Source organism: Mytilus trossulus, chromosome 8, assembly GCF_036588685.1.
Source record: "Mytilus trossulus isolate FHL-02 chromosome 8, PNRI_Mtr1.1.1.hap1, whole genome shotgun sequence".
Lineage (NCBI taxonomy): Eukaryota > Metazoa > Mollusca > Bivalvia > Mytilida > Mytilidae > Mytilus > Mytilus trossulus.
Genome location: NC_086380.1, coordinates 64,062,056 through 64,082,545, shown reverse-complemented (window position 1 = coordinate 64,082,545; position 20,490 = coordinate 64,062,056). Strand labels below are relative to the sequence as shown.

At 32.8% G+C, this 20,490-nt stretch overlaps 2 protein-coding genes across 2 annotated transcripts; both read right to left on the bottom strand.

Annotated features, from left to right (window-relative positions):
• Positions 1-10,506: 10,506 nt before the first annotated feature.
• Positions 10,507-12,319, bottom strand: LOC134682039 (uncharacterized). The gene is made up of 2 exons (XM_063541639.1): positions 11,503-12,319; positions 10,507-10,869 (listed from the first exon to the last, which is right to left on the bottom strand). The coding sequence occupies exons 1-2, from the start codon at positions 12,197-12,199 to the stop codon at positions 10,598-10,600; spliced, it is 969 nt and encodes a 322-aa protein (XP_063397709.1). The 5' UTR covers positions 12,200-12,319; the 3' UTR covers positions 10,507-10,597.
• A 3,579-nt stretch (positions 12,320-15,898) lies between these two features.
• LOC134682038 (poly [ADP-ribose] polymerase 1-like) lies at positions 15,899-16,713 on the bottom strand. Its single transcript, XM_063541638.1, has one exon. It carries the CDS (start codon positions 16,657-16,659, stop codon positions 15,931-15,933), a length of 729 nt encoding a protein of 242 aa, XP_063397708.1. The 5' UTR covers positions 16,660-16,713; the 3' UTR covers positions 15,899-15,930.
• Positions 16,714-20,490: the final 3,777 nt, after the last annotated feature.

The following is a 20,490-nucleotide window of genomic DNA, read 5'->3' as shown; positions in this document are numbered from 1 at the left end:
TAGTGTTGTGATTAATAAAGAACAGACAAAAAAGTGTTGTGATTAATTACGAAGATAAAACAAAGTGTTGTGATTAATAACGAAAAGACAACAATGTGTTATGATTAATAACAAACAGAAAACAATGTGTTTTGATTCATAACGAACAGACAACACAATATTATGATTTATAACGAACAGATAACAAAGTGTTGTGATTAATAAAGAACAGACAATAAAGTGTTTTAATTAATTACGAAGATAAAACAAAGTGTTGTGATTAATAACGAAAAGACAACAATGTGTTATGATAAATAACTAACAGACAACAATGTGTTTGATTAATAACGAACAGACAACAAAGTGTTGTGGTTAATAACTAACAGACAACACAGTGTTTTGATTTATAACGAACAGACAACAGAGTGTTGTGATTAATAACTAACAGATGACAAAGTGTTTTGATAAATAACGAACAGACAAAAGAGTGTTGTAATTTATAACGAACAGAAAATACAGTGTAGTGATTTATAACGAACAAAAAACACAGTGTTGTGATCAATAACGAACAAACAACAAAGTGTTGTGATTAATTACGAATAGAAGACAAAGTGATTTGATTAATAACGAACAGACAACAAAGTGTTGTGATTAATTAAGAACAGACAACACAGTGTGTGATTAATAACAAACAGACAACAAAGTGTTTTGATCAATTACGAATAGACAACAAAGTTTTGTGATTATTAAAAAAAAAGACGACACAGTGTTGTGATTAATAAAGAACAGACGACACAGTGTTGTGATTTATTACGAACAGACAGCACAATGTTGTGATTAATAACGATCAGACGACAAAGTGTCATTTCAATAGTATTTTCCACCAAAGATTTTGATATTAAACATCAATTGTCTGACATGGTTTTGTAACTTTATATTTAATACTAGATATACAAATATCTTGACAAAAAAAACTTATTTAAACTTATGCCCTTGACCTGCTGATATTACAAAATAATGCAAACCCTATTTTTTAAACGGTGGTGAAAGGTCATTAGGATTAAAATCATCAAATTAGAGTTGATTTATTATTACCAATTATATTTATTTATACTTATTTATTTGTGTTGGCGTATGTCGGATTGATATAAAAAAAAAATCCAGAAGATTAAAATACTATAACATCATGCACTGAATACAGCGGGTTATTTTTCGCGGGTATAAAATATCTCTATTTACAACCCACGATAAAAACCTACTACCCGGTCCGTATTACAAATCATATGTAAGAAAGGCTTTATCTGTTATGGCTTATATTGGGTTGCTGTTAAAAAGTTGTTTTTTTTTTTGCTGAAACATATTCAAAAATTTACAAGATATTAACATACTATATCAGATTAAACAGACTCCTGTATACAAAGTTTAGGAAAAGGGGCAAAAATATACCAGAGGAACAGTCCAACTCTCAGATCGTAAAAACAGACAACGGTATGGCTAAAAAGGAAAAAGACAAACAGACTAATAATTGTACACAAGCCACAACAAGAGAACTAATGATAAAACAACACGAACCTCACCAAAACCTGTGGTTATATCAGGGGTGTCGGGAATGTCGGGAAAAAACTATGTCAATTGGACATGCTTTGATACTATATATGCCCTTGAATTTTTACTAGATAACATCTTTGTTCGCTTTTGGGATTCCGTATATCGTCAGATTATCGTAATTCCAATGGGGACTAATTGTGCACCACTTATTGTGGACCTGTTTTTGTATTGCTATGAGTTACAATTTATGACAAAAATAAGCAAAGACCCATCGAAACAACATCTGATAATCAAATTTAATAATACTTTTAGATATTTGGATGATATGTTGGCTCTCAATAATGATGACTTCAGTATGTATATTAAAGAAATTTAATTTTGATGTTATTTCAAATAAACAGAACATATATTACAGTCATCCCTTAAATGTCTTAAAAAATCATGGGAGGGTTGAAATCTCACAAACATGTTTAACCCCGCCGCATTTTTGAGCCTGTCCCAAGTCAGGAGCCTCTTACCTTTGTTAGTCTTGTATTACTTTAATCTAAGTTTCTTGTGTACAATTTGGAAATTAGTATGGCGTTCATTATCACTGAACTAGTATATATTTGTTTAGGGGCCAGCTGAAGGGCGCCTCCTGGTGCGATAATTTCTTGCTACATTGAAGACTTGTTGGTGACCTTCTGCTTTTGTTTTTTTTTCTTTTGTCGGGTTGTTGTCTCTTTGACACATTCCCCATTTCCATTCTCAATTTTGATAATTGTACACAAAACACAACATTGAGAACTAATGCTTAAGCAACACGAACCTCACCAAAACTTGGGGTTATATCAGGGGTATGGGGAATGTAAGCAGATCCTGCTCTACATGTGGCAGTCGTCGTGCTGCTCATGTTATTACAAATTCAGTAAATATTCTAATTCGGTAGGTCATACTCGTGAAAAAAGAAGGGGTTTGTAGTTACGACATAAAGAATATATCCGATATCATCTGTGAAACATTTATTTCATAAACATTAACCAACTTGTGATGCAAAGGAATGATTTTAACTTCATCAACTCTTGGAACTCTTGGTTTAATAGCTTCCTTGTGAGCAGCAACCATAAATCAAGAAAATCATGATAGGAAAAACAAGACCGGGATATCGTATTAATTCAGAAATATATATACATATACTCCGTATGCAGGCGCTGCTGGAATGATGCTACATACAAATGGAAAGTTCACAATTGGGAAGCTGAAATCATCTCTTTTGTGGTAAAGTTTTGTTTTCAACCGTCCGGAATTGTCCATTTCTAGATGTAATTTAAGATGAGAGGAGACTTAACTGTATTTATTGTATCCTTTATGTCTAGTTCGATAAGGTAGATTCGTTCAACATGTTTATCATTTTTTTTTATCGTTTAGTGAGCGAGCATCATCTATATACAATGTATTGGAAAGTAAAGTTAAAGGATATTGCTAACTTCTTTTCTTTTGTATTTAGAAGTTCCTGAATGAATTCAGCCTCAAAATAATAAAGAAACAAGTCGGCAAGAAGAGGGGTACAATAGGTTTCCATTGGAATTCCGACAGTCTGTTGAAATACACGTCCTTCAAACGTAACAACTATGTTGTCAATCAAGAAAATCCGCATCTTGATAATGTCAGTTTCAGAGAATTTTTTATTGAATCAGTGTGATTCTTTCCAATACTCAATAGTTATCAAAGGTACCAGAATTATAATTTAGTACACCGGACGCGCGTTTCGTCTACATAAGACTCATCAGTGACGCTCATATCAAAATACTTATAAAGCCAAACAATTACAAAGTTGAAGAGCATTGAGGATCCAAAATTCCAAAAAGTTGTGCCAAATACGGCTAAGGAAATCTATACCTGGAATAAGAAAATCCTTATTTTTTTGAAAAAAATAAACTTTTATTAACAGGAAATTTATAAACAAAAATGACCACATTATTGATATTCATGTCAACACCGAAGTATTGACTACTGGGCTGGTGCTACCCTCGGGAACGAAACGTCCACCAGCAGTGGCATCGACCCAGTGTACAAAGTAGGATGATTATCCCTCCCCAAGACAAGATACTTGTATCGTCGTTCACCAATATTTTTATTGAAACAAAATTATACCAACTCTTTCAATTTGGGGACAATAACATATGTGTGATGGGGTAGAACAAGCGTTTTGCAACATTTAAGTCTTTCAAAATTGACGTAGCTTAGGTTTTGATAGACACTTTTTAGTTTCCAAATTAGGATTTGTATCAACGACCTCTAAATTCATAAATGAGTATATATGCCGTCTTTCTCGTGTGGCATAATCCTCGACTAAATTTATCAGTATTTTGAAGTAGTATTTTCAGATGGATTAAGGCTCACGATATGTTGGACCTTTGGATAACAAATTTCGCAGGGAAGTGTTTTTGACAATGGTGAGGTCTCCGGTAATAACGTGGCCAGCCGGATTATATGTGAATGGGAACTACCACAGGTGCAATCAGGAGGTTTAGACTTGAAGTCGTGAATGTTGAAAACTTGCAAAACGTGTTTGTAAATGAAACTTTTAGTTGCAATTGGTTTGGTATAGGTATAAGAAATGATTGGTACTGACTGATCTTTGAAATAAGGAGGTATTTTCGACTGAACTAAGTAAGGGACGACATTAAAAGTTCAATGTAGGATAAAAAAACAAACTTAATTCACATAGTTTTTTCACTGACCCCCACACACCCCTCTTAACTTAATTTGGGAAAAATTGATTTACCAATAGGACTATATGTAAAAATCGATTTTAGATATACAAAACTTGCAAAATTTAACCCCCACCCCAAAACTATTTGACTTAAGTTTTTTTTTTATCCTACATCGATATGTTGATGTCGTCCCTAATGGTGAAGGATATTGCATTAATTGATGTCATCGAGACCTTTGTTGGCAGAGGAGAGTTTTAAAATAAATCTCTTTGTCGTCTATTCCCAAAGCGAATTTGTTTGAAAAGTCTGTGACTTGCAACATCCTAAATGATAGCTGTAAGTTTGTATTGGTTTTAATGAGGGTTTGTAACAGTGGTTTCTAAACATAAATTGAACAGAGAACGAAGTTTTGAAAGGGATAATAAATAAAGTTTCGTTCGAGTATGATGAATAACTAACGGCATTTGTATAAATGGCAGCAAGTCATCATGCAAGGTAGTTGATGTTTAATGACGATAGCAATTGCAAATAGGGTAAAGAACGTTTATACTAGTATTTAGATTTTCGTAATTTTTAAAACTAGTTTGAGCTAGAAGAAAAAACACAATTAAAAACACGGACATTTAAAGACTTTATGTTAATTGTGTTCAATAAAGGTAGAATAACAATAATACCGAACACCAACATGTTCAATGAAAATTCAAGACGGAAAGTCAAAAGCTGAAAAACATCAAAAGAATGGAAAACAACTGTTGTGTTCATGATATTGTACAGGCATTTCTCTATGTAGACAACGTTGGATTAAACCTGTTTTTGTAGCTAGTTAAATCACTACGTCAGTACCTAGATGCAATCTATACGACAAGACCATCAGGTAATATTTTTGAAGTTGATGCGGAATATATATATTTATTAACAAGGTCTTGGTGTGCAAGTTTTAGTGAGTAAAAAAATAACTCCATTTCTTCTTATTTCTCTTTAAACCTATAAAAGTTATCGAAGGTACCAGGCTTACAATTTGATATACCAGACACGCGTTTCGTCTGCATAAGACGCAGATCAATATAGTTAGAAGCCAAACAAGTATAAAGTTGAATTGCATTCAGGACTCAAAATTTAAGAAAAGTTGTGCCAAATACGGCTTTAAGTAATATCTGGATAAAAAAAAATCCTTGATGGTTACTGTAACAAGCAATATTTGGTGAATAAAATTATTATGTTGTTAAAACATAGTATTTCGAATAGTTCATACTTTTGCAAACAGTAAATTCACAAAAATGACCGTATAATTGATCTTCATGTCAATTCCAAAGTGTTGACTACTGGGCCCGTGATAACCTTTGGTGAAGTCTACCAACAGTGACATCGTCCCAGTGGTGTAAATAGTTATAAATGGTACTTATAAACCTTTATTTATTGAGTATTCTTATTTTTACAGGAAACGCAATTACATTTGAATCATATATAATTCATAAAAGATAGGTTGTTTTTCATAGAACAAAATTTCAATTTTCTTATATTAATTTAATGACATAAATTACGATCATTTGATCAATGTAATCAATAGACAACTTTAGTTCGATGCATTTCCGTCAAAAACTCTGGTTTTAGTGAACGTCGTTTGTGCGTTTAGGGGCGTCGTCACTTCCATTCCAATTTTGAGCGAGTGGTTGGAAAACTATTATTCTATATTGTACGAATTATTCGGCAAATTGAATTCTCAAAATTGACAATCATCATTGCTGTCATTAGGGAATTGTCATTAAGTACCTACAGAACAACTATTATTTCTAGTTTATCCTGCAAAATGATTATCACTAAGACGCTTGATGAACGTAAATAGTGCAGGGAAACAGTCGACCTCCTCTATCTGGTAGATGACGTCATAAAGGCGCGTTTAATTCACTAGTTTTTTCCGGTGACGGGTGATCTCGAAAGTGGTCTAATAGATGTCTTTATAAACATTGTCACCACGCAAGACATTTAAGGGATGACTGTAATATATGTTCTGTTTATTTGAAATAACATCAAAATATTTTACACACAGCGGGTTATTTTAAAGTGTGCACCACATTTTTATGTCATTTCGAAAAGACAGAATAATATTACATTCATTCCTTATAATTTGATACTAAATTTCATTTAAAAAGTAAAACACAAATATACTGAACTCCGAGGAAAATTCAAAGCGGAAAGTCAAATAGCAAAATCAGAAGCTCAAACATATCAAATGATTGGATAACAGCTATTGTATTCCTGACTTGGTACAGGCATGTTCTTGTGTAGAAAATGGTGGATTGAACCTGGTTTAATAGCTAGCTTAAACTCTCACTTTGACTGATAGGTAAAAATGTCAAAAATACAAGTCAACATTATGTTCTAACCTTAGTCTCTAAAAAGACCTGTAACAAAGAAGCACAAAATGGCATATAGACAACGCGTATTATCAAGAAAAGAATACACAAATTTACCATAGTATAATAACACAATGACGTGATGTATAAGTACAGAGCCACGGCATGTAGTTCACAAAGAACCATAAATTTTGCAAATAGACAAAGACATCCTAAGTCAGGAATCTGATGTACAGTAGTTGTCGTTTGTTTATGTAATATATACGTGTTTCTCGTTTCTCGTTTTTTTATATATAGATGAGACCGTTGGTTTTCCTGTTTGAATGGTTTTACACTAGTAATTTTGGGGCCCTTTATAGCTTGTTGTTCGGTGTGAGCCAAGACTCCGTACATTGACCTATAATGGTTTACTTATTTCTAAATTGTTATTTGGATGGAGAGTTGTCTCATTGGCACTCACATCACATCTTCCTTTATCAAAGTACATAGCAAAAATGAAAGACAGCAACACACATGTTATCGACGTTACATCGAAAAGCATATAGACAAAGCGCATTAGAAAAATAAACATCAAAAGTACGAGAATATCAAAAACAATACTAACAGGATGTACACATTCCTCATGTATTGAAATAACCATAAAAACACACGAATAGTTTACAGAGAAGCACAAAAAAGGCTTATTTAAAATATAACAATCTCATTCATTGCTTTATTATTTTTGAATTTCATTTATCTATGGACTGTAGAATAACCTAAACGTGCGATTCTACTGGGGGTAATCTCAGGTGCTCCGGAAAGCTAAGCAGATCTGCTCCACAAGTGGCACCCGTTGTGTTGTTTATATTATTAAAAATCCGGTTAATAGTTTAATTCGGTAGGTCATATTCGTAAAAAGGGAGGGGTGTTGTAGTTGCGACATAGGGAACATATCCGATATCATCTGTGAAACGGTTATTCGATAAAAGTCAACCACTCGTGATGGCGACCGTAAAATTTACGAAGGAATGAGTTCAACTTCACCATTTGGAACTCTTGGTTTAATAGCTTTCTTGTGAGCAGCAATCCTCTATCAAATAAATCATGATAGGAAATACGAACCCGGAAATATCGTATCAATTAGGAGATATATGCTCCGTAAGCAGGCGGTGCTGGAATGAAGCTTCATAGAAATAGAATTCACAATTGGCAAGCTGAAATCATCTCTTTTGTCTTAAAGTTTTGTTTAAATTTTCTAGCCAGTTGAGTGGTTTTTATAGAAATGTTTTGGCTAAGTTTTGGGAGTTCAAAAACTGCACGTGTAAGGTGCGTTCTACTACGATATTAATTGACTAGGATAGTTTTCCTCGTCTTCAATTGACTAAAATAGGTATAACAATATCAAATCACTTCCTGTTATAACATTAAATTTAAAAAACGTGAAATCAATGTTTATGCAAAGAGATGTTTAAACACAATTGTACAAATATTAAGTCCGTTGCTTAAAGATGTTAAATGTTTCAAGTTGATGACAAGATACATAAGAACAGTACAATATAACGTTTTTTCATATTTTTCTCATAATGTGTAAAATATCATATCGTATTTGACTTTAAGCTAAAATAGGGGTCAAGATAGGTATGTATTTATCGGACGTACTCCTGTATTGGAATTATCTTTTACCTGTTTATTAAATATTATGCACATTTATACCCCAATGGGGTTGAAGGCATATATAAATCAACACAATACATCATACAAAAAGAACAACAAAAGAACAAAACATTATATACATATAAGTATCTATCAAACAGTTGTTGAGTCCACCCTCCTCAGTGACCATGACTTTTTAACAAATGGAGCCGTATACTGCATAATTGACGGACACGAAAGACATAAAACCATTTTTTATCGGTTCCAAAACAGTAGAATCAAGTTTTTGTAAACCTCCATTCTTGCAGACTGTCATGTTTGACTGTAGAAATGAATGCGAATGGTTTAGTACTTATTGTGAAAGGAGAAAACTGAAAAGTTATAATTATAATGAAAATTAAAAACCAATTGTTCAGACAACAATTGAAGGTCTTTCCACAAGTCAAGATCTATTTTTTTTCTTCAGAATATTAAAAATCAATCTAAAATGTCAGTTCCTATGACTTTATAATGTATAAATATGAATTTAAAGCAAAGGTCAAAATCTAGAACGTCCTATTAACCTTTGACCTTGACCTCAATTTCAAGGTCACCAACCAAGGACCTCAAATAAAAAGATCCTAGGTCTGTAATATGTATGGTTAATGAGTTATATCACTTTAGGCATGATTTTAAATATAAGATGGGCGAAAACTCTCATTTATTGTTAACGCACCCTTCCAACCAAAATTTATAAGTTACAACATGTCGCAACTCACAATTTAGTTAAAATAATTTGTCAATATCTTTCACGGTTGTTGAAAATAGAGAAAATAAGCCAAAATCAAAATTTAGAATATGACCTTGACCTTTGACCTTGACCTTATTTTCATTTTTTTGAAATAAGGAACTTTAATCCAAAGACCCTAGGCCTATATCACTGATGGTTTACCAGTTAGAAACGCATATCACTTATATCAAATGCATAAGGGGAAATAACTCTCATAGTGAGTCTACGGATAACTTCGGTCCAAATAAATATCCTAATCCTGAAGTAGTAACGAGCAATTTGGTAAAATAAATTTGTCGTAATCTTTTACGGTTGCGAAGGAGTAGTGGCCACAAGAAAAACAGTGTTTGGGAAGATAACTCTTACAACGTAAAGTATTTTGTTACGCAGTTGTGAATTTTTAAAGCGTATAAACTATACGACATCATATTCCAAATATCTAAGCGACATCTTATGAAACATCAATACTACGCAAGAATAAAATTTAGGCGGAAGAAAAAAAAATAAAAAAATAATAATAATAATAATAATTAAAAACCAATTGTTTAAAGAACAATTGAAGGTCTTTCCACTAGTAAAGATCTATTTTATTATCAAAATATTAAAAATCAATCTAAAATGTCAGTTCCTATGACTTTATAATGTATAAATATGAATTTAAAGCAAAGGTCAAAATCTAGAACGTCCTATTAACCTTTGACCTTGACCTCAATTTCAAGGTCAACAACCAAGGACCTCAAATAAAAAGACCCTAGGTTTGTAATATGTATGGTTAATGAGTTATATCACTTTAGGCATGATTTTAAATATAAGATGGGCGAAAACTCTCATTTATTGTTTACGCACTCTTGCAACCAAAATTTATAAGTTACAACATGTCGCAACTCACAATTTAGTAAAAATAATTTGTCAATATCTTTCACGGTTGTTGAAAATAAGAGAAAATAAGCCAAAATCAAAATTTAGAATATGACCTTGACCTTTGACCTTGACCTTCTTTTCATTTTTTTGGACCAAGGAACTTAAATCCAAAGACTCTAGGCCTATATCACTGATGGTTTACCAGTTAGAAACGCATATCACTTATATCAAATGCATAAGGGGAAATAACTCTCATATGGAGTCTCCGGATAGCTTCGGTTCAAAGGAATATCCTAATCCTGAAGAAGTAAAGAGCAAATTGGTAAAATAAATTTGTCGTAATCTTTTATAGTTGTGAAGGAGTAGTGGCCACAAGAAAAACAGTGTTTGGGGAGATAACTCTTACAATGTAAAGTATTTTGTTACGCAGTTGTAAATTTTTAAAGCGTATAAACTATACGACATCATATTCCAAATATCTAAGCGACATCTTTTGAAACATCAATACTACGCAAGAACAAAATTTAGGCGGAAGAAAAAAAAAAAAAAAAATAATAATCAGAACAAATTCAATAGGTCTTTCCACGGAAAAGTGGAAAGACCTAATAATAATAATCAGAACAAATACAATAGGTCTTTCCACGGAAAGGTGGAAAGACCTAATTAAAAAAGATATCCGAACTGTCCTGTGTTTATACGTTTTCATCAAAGTCGTATTCTAAGAAACAACTTTCCTCAAAATGAGCCACTATGTTCTACTAAGCACTTAGTTCATCAGCGAAATCTTCCGAATAACCAAAGTTATCTTCCAAATCTTTGATGACGGTTGAATGCAATGATAATAATGTAGTCCATTGTTCTTCAGTAAGGTTGATCCCCTTATCTGTTGGTAATGGTATCTCTCCAGATTGTTCCGTTGGTCTGCTGTACTCCCGGATGTCTACTACCACCTGTTGCCTACCGGAAAGGGATCCGTATTCAACCTTGACTTTTTTCTCTTTGGAAATGACGAAGCATGATTTAGCAGCAACTGTAAAATATATACGTACATCTAGGTTAATTAATATTCCACACTTCAGATGTTTTTGACCAGCGTCTATACTTACATACTTCTTACGTATAATCATGTCAATTGAATTATTCTTGAATATTTTCCAGTTCCCGTAGTTAAATTACCTGAATGACATACAATTACCTGTGAAAAAGCAGACAGTATTATTTTCGTTACCTATTTTGTATACAACATGGTAACCAACGTATACAAAATGGTCAAATGAAATTCCAAAAATTGTTATAAAAGTTGACGAGCTTGTCATTTATTTTTTTTTATATTTTTTCTTATTGTTAGTATGGAGTCTGTCATAAAATAACAGAATAAGGTTTGTAATAACTATTTATCAATATTGACTAGACAGAAATATCATCACTTAACCTTATTTCGTCTGAAACACATAAACTTTTCATCGTCATTTAAGCAAAATTTTGCGCTTTTATTCTCTGCTAAACGACTTTTTATTTTTTATGAAATGTTAAGTTTATTTTTTAACAATGAGTAAGCATAAAATTATGACCTTTACATGTGATATCTATATAATCAATCTCCCCCCTTGATTATCAATACCGTTTAGTCATATCTAAAATAAATTAATATTTGTATGAGCACCTGATTTGTCTTTCTCCGTCAGTTTCGTTTCGTCCATTTTAATCAAACCTTTTCCTTCCTTGTCTTCTTTGATTTGTTGGATTGCTTTTGAAATAGAATCTCCCTTACTGATTAGTTTACAGTATTGGTCAACAGTTAGGTATATTCCTGTTTTCCCGGGTTTAAGGATTCTACTCGGTGCGATTGCAAAGAAATTTTTTATACCAACAAGGATAATGTCGTTCTGTTTACTGATATAAATGTATAAAAGATGATCTATTTCATACGTGTGTTTTTCAACATTATATATCCGGGGCGCACATTCCCTGTGAAACATCCGAGTATCCTTTGGGTTAATAGGTGGCGCAATACCTGATTCTTCGTTTTTCGGATCTGCTAATTGGTAAGCTTGATTTTCAGCTGCTAATTCCTTTAAAATATTTTCGGATTCTGTTGCCGTTTTTTGCTTCTTCGTATGTGGCTTCCCTTTCGTTGTTTGTCCTGGTTTCTCCATTTTCGATGCCATCACAAGCTTGTCGCGTTCTCTTCTGGTCCTCACTTGGTCGGTATCTTTAAAATTTTTGGAGCCAACGAATTCTGATGATGTTTCAGTATTTTTTACTTCCCCTAGTATATTTCCAACAAAAATAAATGTTTCAATCGATTGATAGCAAGTCACATGAATAAGTTTTAAGTGTAAACAAACATGTATTATCATTTAAATGATAATATTAATATGCGTATCTACCCGAGTTATATTGTATGTGTAATATATCCATAATATCAAAAGATAAATTCCTTATAATGCATATGAAACGGTTGAAACAAGTGTCCTACTTCCGCGTTAAGAAATACCCAGCTAAAAATACTATTCGTATATATCATACGTTATTTATCTATTTCTCATGTGTCAAAGGCAAGGATCTGGATTTGTTCTTTTCTGTATTTTAAGACAATTTTTCTTTGTTCTATTTGTCCATCATTCTCTATTCTTAATTATCAGAATCACCGTATTCTCTATTCTTATTTGTTGTTGACTGTTTTGCTCTATTCATAATAATATTTGTACTTTAACATTTTCTATTATGTGTACCCAAACCACACCCTCATAGGAGAAGAATAACAAATGGGGTAGGTGCCAAACTTTTGAAAAAGGAGTAAATGTACAGTTTTGTCTGGTGCTTTCTAGAAAACAATTTATTACTTTTACATTTTTTCTATGATTAGTTACGGTCATATACAACCACTGGGTCGATGCCGCTTCTGGTGGAGTCTTTACTCACCGAGTGTATCACCAGCTCAGTAGTCCTCATTTTTGTGTGAGATTATTATCATTGATATTGTAATAATTATAAATTAACTGTTCACAAAACTTTGAAATTTTTAAATACTAAGGCTTTTTTTTTATCTCAGGAATAGATTACCATAGCCGTATTTGGCAAAACGTTTAGGAACTTTTGGTTCTCAATGCTCTTCAACTTCGTACTTTTTTGGCCTTGTTAACATTTTTGATTCGAGCGTCACTGATGGACCATCTGTAAACGAAACGTGCGTCTGACGTAAATATAAAACTTCAATACTGGTATTAATAATGAGTTTATGTATTGATAAGTTAAGTCATTTTCAACTGACTTTTATAGTTTTTCCCTAACTAAGATGTTTAACTCCGCCATGTTGAGCATGTTTCTGGCCAAAATCAGGTACCCATTATGTAACCATGGATATTGTTTGTGGCAGTAACTCCTATTTGTTTTTCTTTTATTATTTATTGATGTTTACATAGATTAGGCCGTTATATTTACTCGTTTGAATTGTTTTTACTTGTTTATTCTTTTGATTCAAGACCAACATGGTTAACTGCCGGAGCAGAGTGTATCACATGCAGACTATAAAAAGCACAGAACTGTTCAAGTGTTTTACTAATTGCAGCCCTCAACTTACAATAGTATTATTGTCTATTGTATTGGTGCGGATGACAAGTTTTAACTAGTTGTAACCCTCAAGCTGGAACAGTGCTATTGTCTATTGTATTGGTGCGGATGACAAGTTTTAACTAGTTGCAACCCTCAGGTTTGAATAGTGTTATTGTCTATTGTTTTGGTGCGGATGTCAAGTCTGGCATCCATATTTGTAGTCAGCATATCACCGACCACATTTTACATATAACTTGATATTGATAAATCAGGGGTTATAACAGTTATCCAAGGTACCAGGCTTATACTTTAATACGCCAGACGCACATTTCGTCTGCATAAGACTCAACATTAACGCACAGATCAAAATAGTTAGCATTGGTGACCGAAAATTCCAAAATGTTGTGCCAAAAACGGCTTAGGTTATCTATGCCTAGGATAAAATAAAATCTTTAGAATACTTTTGCAAACTGTAAATTTATAAAAATGACCATATAATTGATATTCATGTCAACACCGAAAAGCTGACTACTGGGCTGGTGATACCTTCGGGGACGAAATGTTTACCAGCCCATGCAGCCGTTGCTTCGACTTGGTTGTGTACATAGTTATCAAAGGTACCAGGCTTATAATTTAAACCAGTTATAGGGTGTTATGGGAATCTGAGATGTAACCTTGTTATCATATTGTATGAAAAGAAAGAACTGAAAACATTTTATATTTATTATAGGAAATAAAATAAATGAACAGAATTGTCCTGTCTTTAGACATTATCATCAAAGCCGTCTTTTAAAAAAACAATGTTCCACAAAATTGTGTCACTCAGATAGTTCATCAGCGAAATCTTCCGAATAACCAAAGTTATCCGCCAAGTCTCGGATGACGGTTAAATGCAATGATAATAATGTATTCCATTGTCCCTCAGTAAGGTTAATCCCCTTATCTGTTGGTAATGGTATCTCTCCAGATTGTTCTGTTGATGTGCTGTACTCCCGGATGTCTACTGCCACTTGTTGACTCCCGGAAACGAATTCGGATTTTACAACGATTCTTCGGTTTTCGGAAATGTCAAAATCTGTTTTAGCAGCTTCTGTAAAATATATTTACATGGCGTATTTTAGTTGAAATGCAACGTACATATTTGTTGTCCAGCGTCTAAAATTATATATAGCTTACGTATTCACTATAAATATTTCAATAGGGTAGTATCTAAAAAAAAATCCGATTAATGAAATACGATTCATATGTTGCCAAACTAGACAAAGTCTTTTATTACCTATCTTATATTCTTATTTTTTCAGGATTTAAGCTTTTAATCCTAGGATTTAAGACTAATGCCTAACATCATTTAGGTAATAGATCTCGACTTAATGCCTAGGCGTAAGCTTTTTGCTTCATTCTTAATTTCACTTATTGCCGCTAACATATACAAATAAGCTCAAAATCGTATGCTTTACAACATGGCAGCTACCGTAAATAGGGTAAATCTTTCTAGTTCATCAAAACGCGGTTTCCAATCTTTTGCTTTACGAATATCAATTATTTTACAAACATTAGCATTTTTGAAAGGTTTCTGATTAAACTAAATCAAAAATAATTTTAAGAACTATTCTGTACGGAAACATTTACAGATGTTATTTTAAGAGAAAAGTAGTTTTTGCATTAAAGTTTGAAAAACTATCATATAAAAAAGAAGATGTGGTATGATTTCCAAAGAGAAAACTTTCCACAATACACCAAAAGGACACAGAAATTAACAATTATTGGTCACCGTACGGCCTTCAAAAATGAGTTAAGCCCATATCGCATAGTCAGCTATATAAGGCCCCGAAATGACAATGTAATAATAAAATTGAGAATGGAAATGGGGAATATGTCAAACGACAACAACCCGACCATAGAACAGACAACAACAGAAGGTCACCAGCAGGTCTTCAATGCAGCGAGAAATTCCAGCACCCGGAGGCGTCCTTCAGCTTGTCCCCTTCACAAATATATATGTATACTAGTTCAGTGATGATGAACGCCATACTAAACTCCAAATGGTACACAAGAAACTGAAATTAAAAATAATACAAGACTAACAAAGGCCAGATGCTCCTGACTTGGGACAGCTGCAAAAATGCAGCGAGTTTAAAGATTTCTCTACCCTCCCCTATACATCTAGCCAATAAAACAATTCAAACATGTTTGTTTTCATTTATAATTCTATGAAATTTCGATGAGCATTTTATAGTTTAAGTAAAAACGATGTACTTTTAATATTTGGTGGGGGGTTTTTTTCGGATGCTGAGCATAATGTTGAACCATTTTGACAAACCTTTTTGATTTTCCATCATTTGTCATTATATATGATTGAATTAGATTTTTTACTAAGGTTGCATATGTCTTCTCGACTGGATTTCACTCACGATCCTATACTAGACCTTTCAAGACACAATCCCAATACTTAACCGCCGTTTCTTATTGTTTAACGATAATCATTATCGGGGCAGTGTTTACATATGATGCCTACAATGGTTAACTAGACCATATATTAAAAATGTCCTTTTAAAGTCATATCTAAAAATAACTTAATATGTTTGCCTTTTTTTGTCTGTTTCTTTGTCTTCTTTTTGATTGCTTCTTTTCTTTCTAAATCTTCTTTGATGTGTTGGATTGCTTTGGAAATAGAAAGTTTCTGATCGATTAGTGTACGGTATTGATCGACCGTGAGTGATATTCCCTTCTTACCGGGCCTTAGTTGTCCACCTGTTGTGGGTCTGTAGTATTCTCTTATACCAACAAGGATAATGTCTTTCCATCTACTTATATTAATGTGTAAAAGATCCTGTATTTGATAAGTGTGTTTTCCAACTGTTAATTCTTTTTCTGGTTGTGTTGATATTTTCTGCTTTTTCGTGGGTGGCTTCCATTCTGATTCATCATCGTCTGCAATTCGTTTTCCTTTCTTTGTTTCTGGCTTTCTCGTTGTCAATGACAACACGAGCTTTTCGCGTGCTTTTCTTATTCTTTCTTGGTCGGTTTCTTTCAAATCATTGAAGCCAACAAAGACTGACTCTGTTTCAGTGTCACCTTTTAATTGTTTACGAAAAAAACATTTCTTGAAGAAGCAACTAAAATGAAACCAGATCGTTCCACAATGATCGAAATCAGGAGTAAATCCGATTTTAACAGCGTTCTTTGAAATAGCTTTTGGGCATGCCTTACAACTCCCTATACTTGACCTAGCATATTCACAACAAAAATAAACGTTGTCGTCCATTTTCAATCGGTTGTTGACAGGTCACATGAATCAGTTAAAGTGTAAATAAACATGTATTATCATTTAAATGATCATATCTACCTATTTGGGTGTATGTCTGATATGTTTATTAAATATCAGCAAATAAATGCTTTTAAAATGTATATATGTAGAACTGAGATACTATAGTATTCTACTTCCGCGTTAAGAAATACCCGGCTTAAAATGTTAAATATAAATTTATTCTATTAAAGGGTATGCTATCATAAGTCTGTTATATATTTAAATAATTACCAAATACGCAAGACTGATCGTTTTGTTCTATATGGTCAGCACGTCAGATACGAGGGTCTTCGTGGTGTTTACAGAATAGAATATATTTCAAAATAAAGTGAAGATTAAAGGAGGAAATCTGTGGAAAAAGGGTAGAACAAAAGGTCAAAATATAAAACATAGAGAATGATGGGTTTTTAGAATAGGATTAAGGGGAAAACCCAATAAACAATACTGAAATGAAGGACAACCACCCTAAAAAAATATCCTTTCAGAAAAGGAACTTGAATTTTGAGTATGAGGTAATTTTGTTCGTATACAATTTGTTTAATACTGAGTTGCATGCAGTTGACTTGTCCAATGTACGAATTATAGAATATATTGAATATAGGTAAATACATATAAACATCAGGGTTTTTGTGCATGCTGTGTCTGATGTTTCTATATGGTTTTTGATTTAATAATGTTGATTTTCGTGTTCAGTGATGTTTGTTTCATATATTATATTCGATTTATTTGGGGTTGTTGGTTTGTTTTTTTGTTTTTTTTTTGTTTGCACTAGTTTGTGTTGGGTTTTTTAATTTTTATTTTGCTGTGTGTAATTTCTTTTTCCTTTATTCAATGGTTACGATTAAACAGATTTTGTCTATTCCATTCAATGAAGGCAAATTCTGAATAATGTCAAGCCGTTTGGCAATTAGCCAAAAACATTGGACCTGACAGGTGAAAAAGAGGTCAAACTTTTAGGCATAACTATTGAATTGAAATAAATTTAACACCCATATCTCCAGCATCTTAAAAAATAAGCATCTAGACAACGTATATGATCATATGACTTAAAAAGAACTTGACAAATACTTGAACAAACTGGAAAAATAAGATATATACTGCTCTTTCGATATGTCAAACTTTAATGGTTGCTCATTGCACTGGTATTTCTGCAACACTATACTAAAATTGAAAAAAGTACAGAAAAAAGCACTGACTCTTCATTAACGAGGATTTCAACAGAATATATATTATGATTTACTTTTGAAATCACAAATGCCATTTCTTAAAATAAGACGCATAAGAACCAATGCGATAGAGGTATTTAGAACAGTAAATAAAGAATAAACAATGCATATTCATAATCGAATACTGACCGTTTACCTCTTCAGAATCAGATTCAGTGGGCGCCAAACCACTTGAGAACTGAAACCTCTTAATAAAACTCATGTCATTGCAATGAATATGCTTAGTATTTATTTTATGTGATAAGTTACAGCATTGAAACATAGTAGTGAGGCTCATACTACTTCCCCTTTTTGGCGTTTTATTTGCTTAGTGTGGTTTAGTTTTATTTGAATTCGCTGTGCTCATGTGTTTTATGTTGCTGCCTGTTGTTTATGCATACAAGTAATATTAATATACATGTAGTATTTAAAAGGGTAAAATGCCCTTTACCGTCAGGCGTCAAACAGTCATTTTCAGCTACTGTTTGGTTAAAATTTTACCGTGATTCGTCAAAATATCCCAATCGTGATTCGTCAGGAATTCGTCAGCATTATCGGTATTTTGGGGGCAAATAACGTGACCCAGAAATAACGTAATTCATAAAAATCTGTCTTTTTTATCGTCTAAAAGAAAGTGAACATTTTATCGTCATGCATGCACCTAAAATTACCGTTCAAGTCGTTCATTTGGCAAGTGATAATGTTTACCAATATTCGTCATGAAGGTATCCCATTACGACCCTCATTTAACTTAGGCTAGTCTTGCCTAACTGCGCATGTAATAGAAGTTTTGTGTCATTTGTCTTTTTAAAGGTGATGGTGATAGAAGGTTTTAGCCGACATTAATTAAAATTTACTGACGATACAGCGTGCCTTTGCACTGTCGGCTCTAAGGTGTTGTGGTCGTCTTTTGACATCTTGGAATGCAAAATCAGATAACCTAAGGTCCAGATTTTTAATCAAGTTGGCAAAATTTGATGGAGGAATTCCGATAACGAATGTGAATTTTTAGTTAAAAGAAAAAAATTATAAGAATATAACTTTTGAATATTGATATTTTTTGGTTGATGTTTAACATGTTTAATGTTTTTAAATTGGCATTTTTAGGGAAGATAACTCTGAACTTGACAATGCATCCCTTCCGTGGCACCTGAGATCACCCCAGTTTTTTGGTGGGGTTAGTGTTGCTTAGTATTTAGTTTTCTATGATGTGTCCTGTGTACTATTATTTGTCTGTTTATCCTTTTATTTTTTAGCCATGACCATGATGACGTTCACGGTAGGTTTATTTTCAATCTATGCGGAGTTTCACTGTCACTTTGGTATCTTTCGCACCTCTTTCTGAAGGAATCTACATGGAATTTTCCTATTTTGTATTAAAGCCAGATAAAACGTACAGTTACCCTATATTTTCTTTTGATATTATCAAAGCAATTACTAAAAGCTATCTTTTGGTCTTTTTGTCTTTTATTTTACAATTCTATCATTTAGTTAGGCTTCTAATCGCATAATGATGTCTTTTCCTGTATAGTCCATACAGAATTTGTCATTTTGCCACAACCTGCAGCTTGAGGAAATGCGCAGTGACCTATCATTGCGTTTGCGTAAACCCCTGAGGGTTTACGCAGTATATATTGGACGATGTCCGTAGTCTTTCAGAACACCGGATGTTATTCGGAATACATCTGTTCTTTCTATTGCCACCTTTCATATACATGCGCAATAGCTTATTAATTGACCTGTTGAATAAGCATTAGCATCTTAAGTTGCTATAGAGATATGTTACATATAATGCGTTATAACTGGACGCAAGCTATTTTAATGAGCATTTGAATACTTCCTTGCACGCAATTACAAGCTGCTAATATTTACCTTTATATATGCGTAATTATTTTAATAAGGGTCAAACGTTGAAACCAGCTGTGATAATTTATGAGATAACAAGGCGATTTATATTCGGAAACGAGATTTGTCAAAACTAAAATCTGTAAAAGTAGTATTACTAACATTTCATTTGAGATTCTGAGTCTAGGGAATATGTACATGACGTACAAAGCAGGCTATCTATTTTTTTCATACTGAAATTAAGAGGAAGTCTTTCTTGCACTTTTTTTTTTAAATTTGACATATAATAGGATAGACCACGCCTATCGGACGTATATCATCTTATATACGTCATTGAATAGATGTAAAAAAACGTGGATTTTACACAAAAAATATGGTTTATTAAGGAATGACTGTAATATTTTTTCTGTCTATGAAGAAATAACATAAAAAATGTGGTGAACACTGAATAACGCGCGTAGTATGAAAAAAATAGTACAGTCATTTCTTATAATTTAATTCTAAATTCCATTTTAAACCGTAGAAAACCATGAAAAAACGTTGATAACGTCACGGTCACATGACTAAATTATGTCTATGGTCTCATAACAAAATAACGTCAGCCAATCAGAAGACGCGTTACATCCAAAATTAAATTATTTGAAAATAACGTTACTGAAATAATCATAAAAGTACATTTCCGTTATTATTTTCTTAAAATTGCACATTGAAATACAGTTAATTTCTTTTATCTAAATAT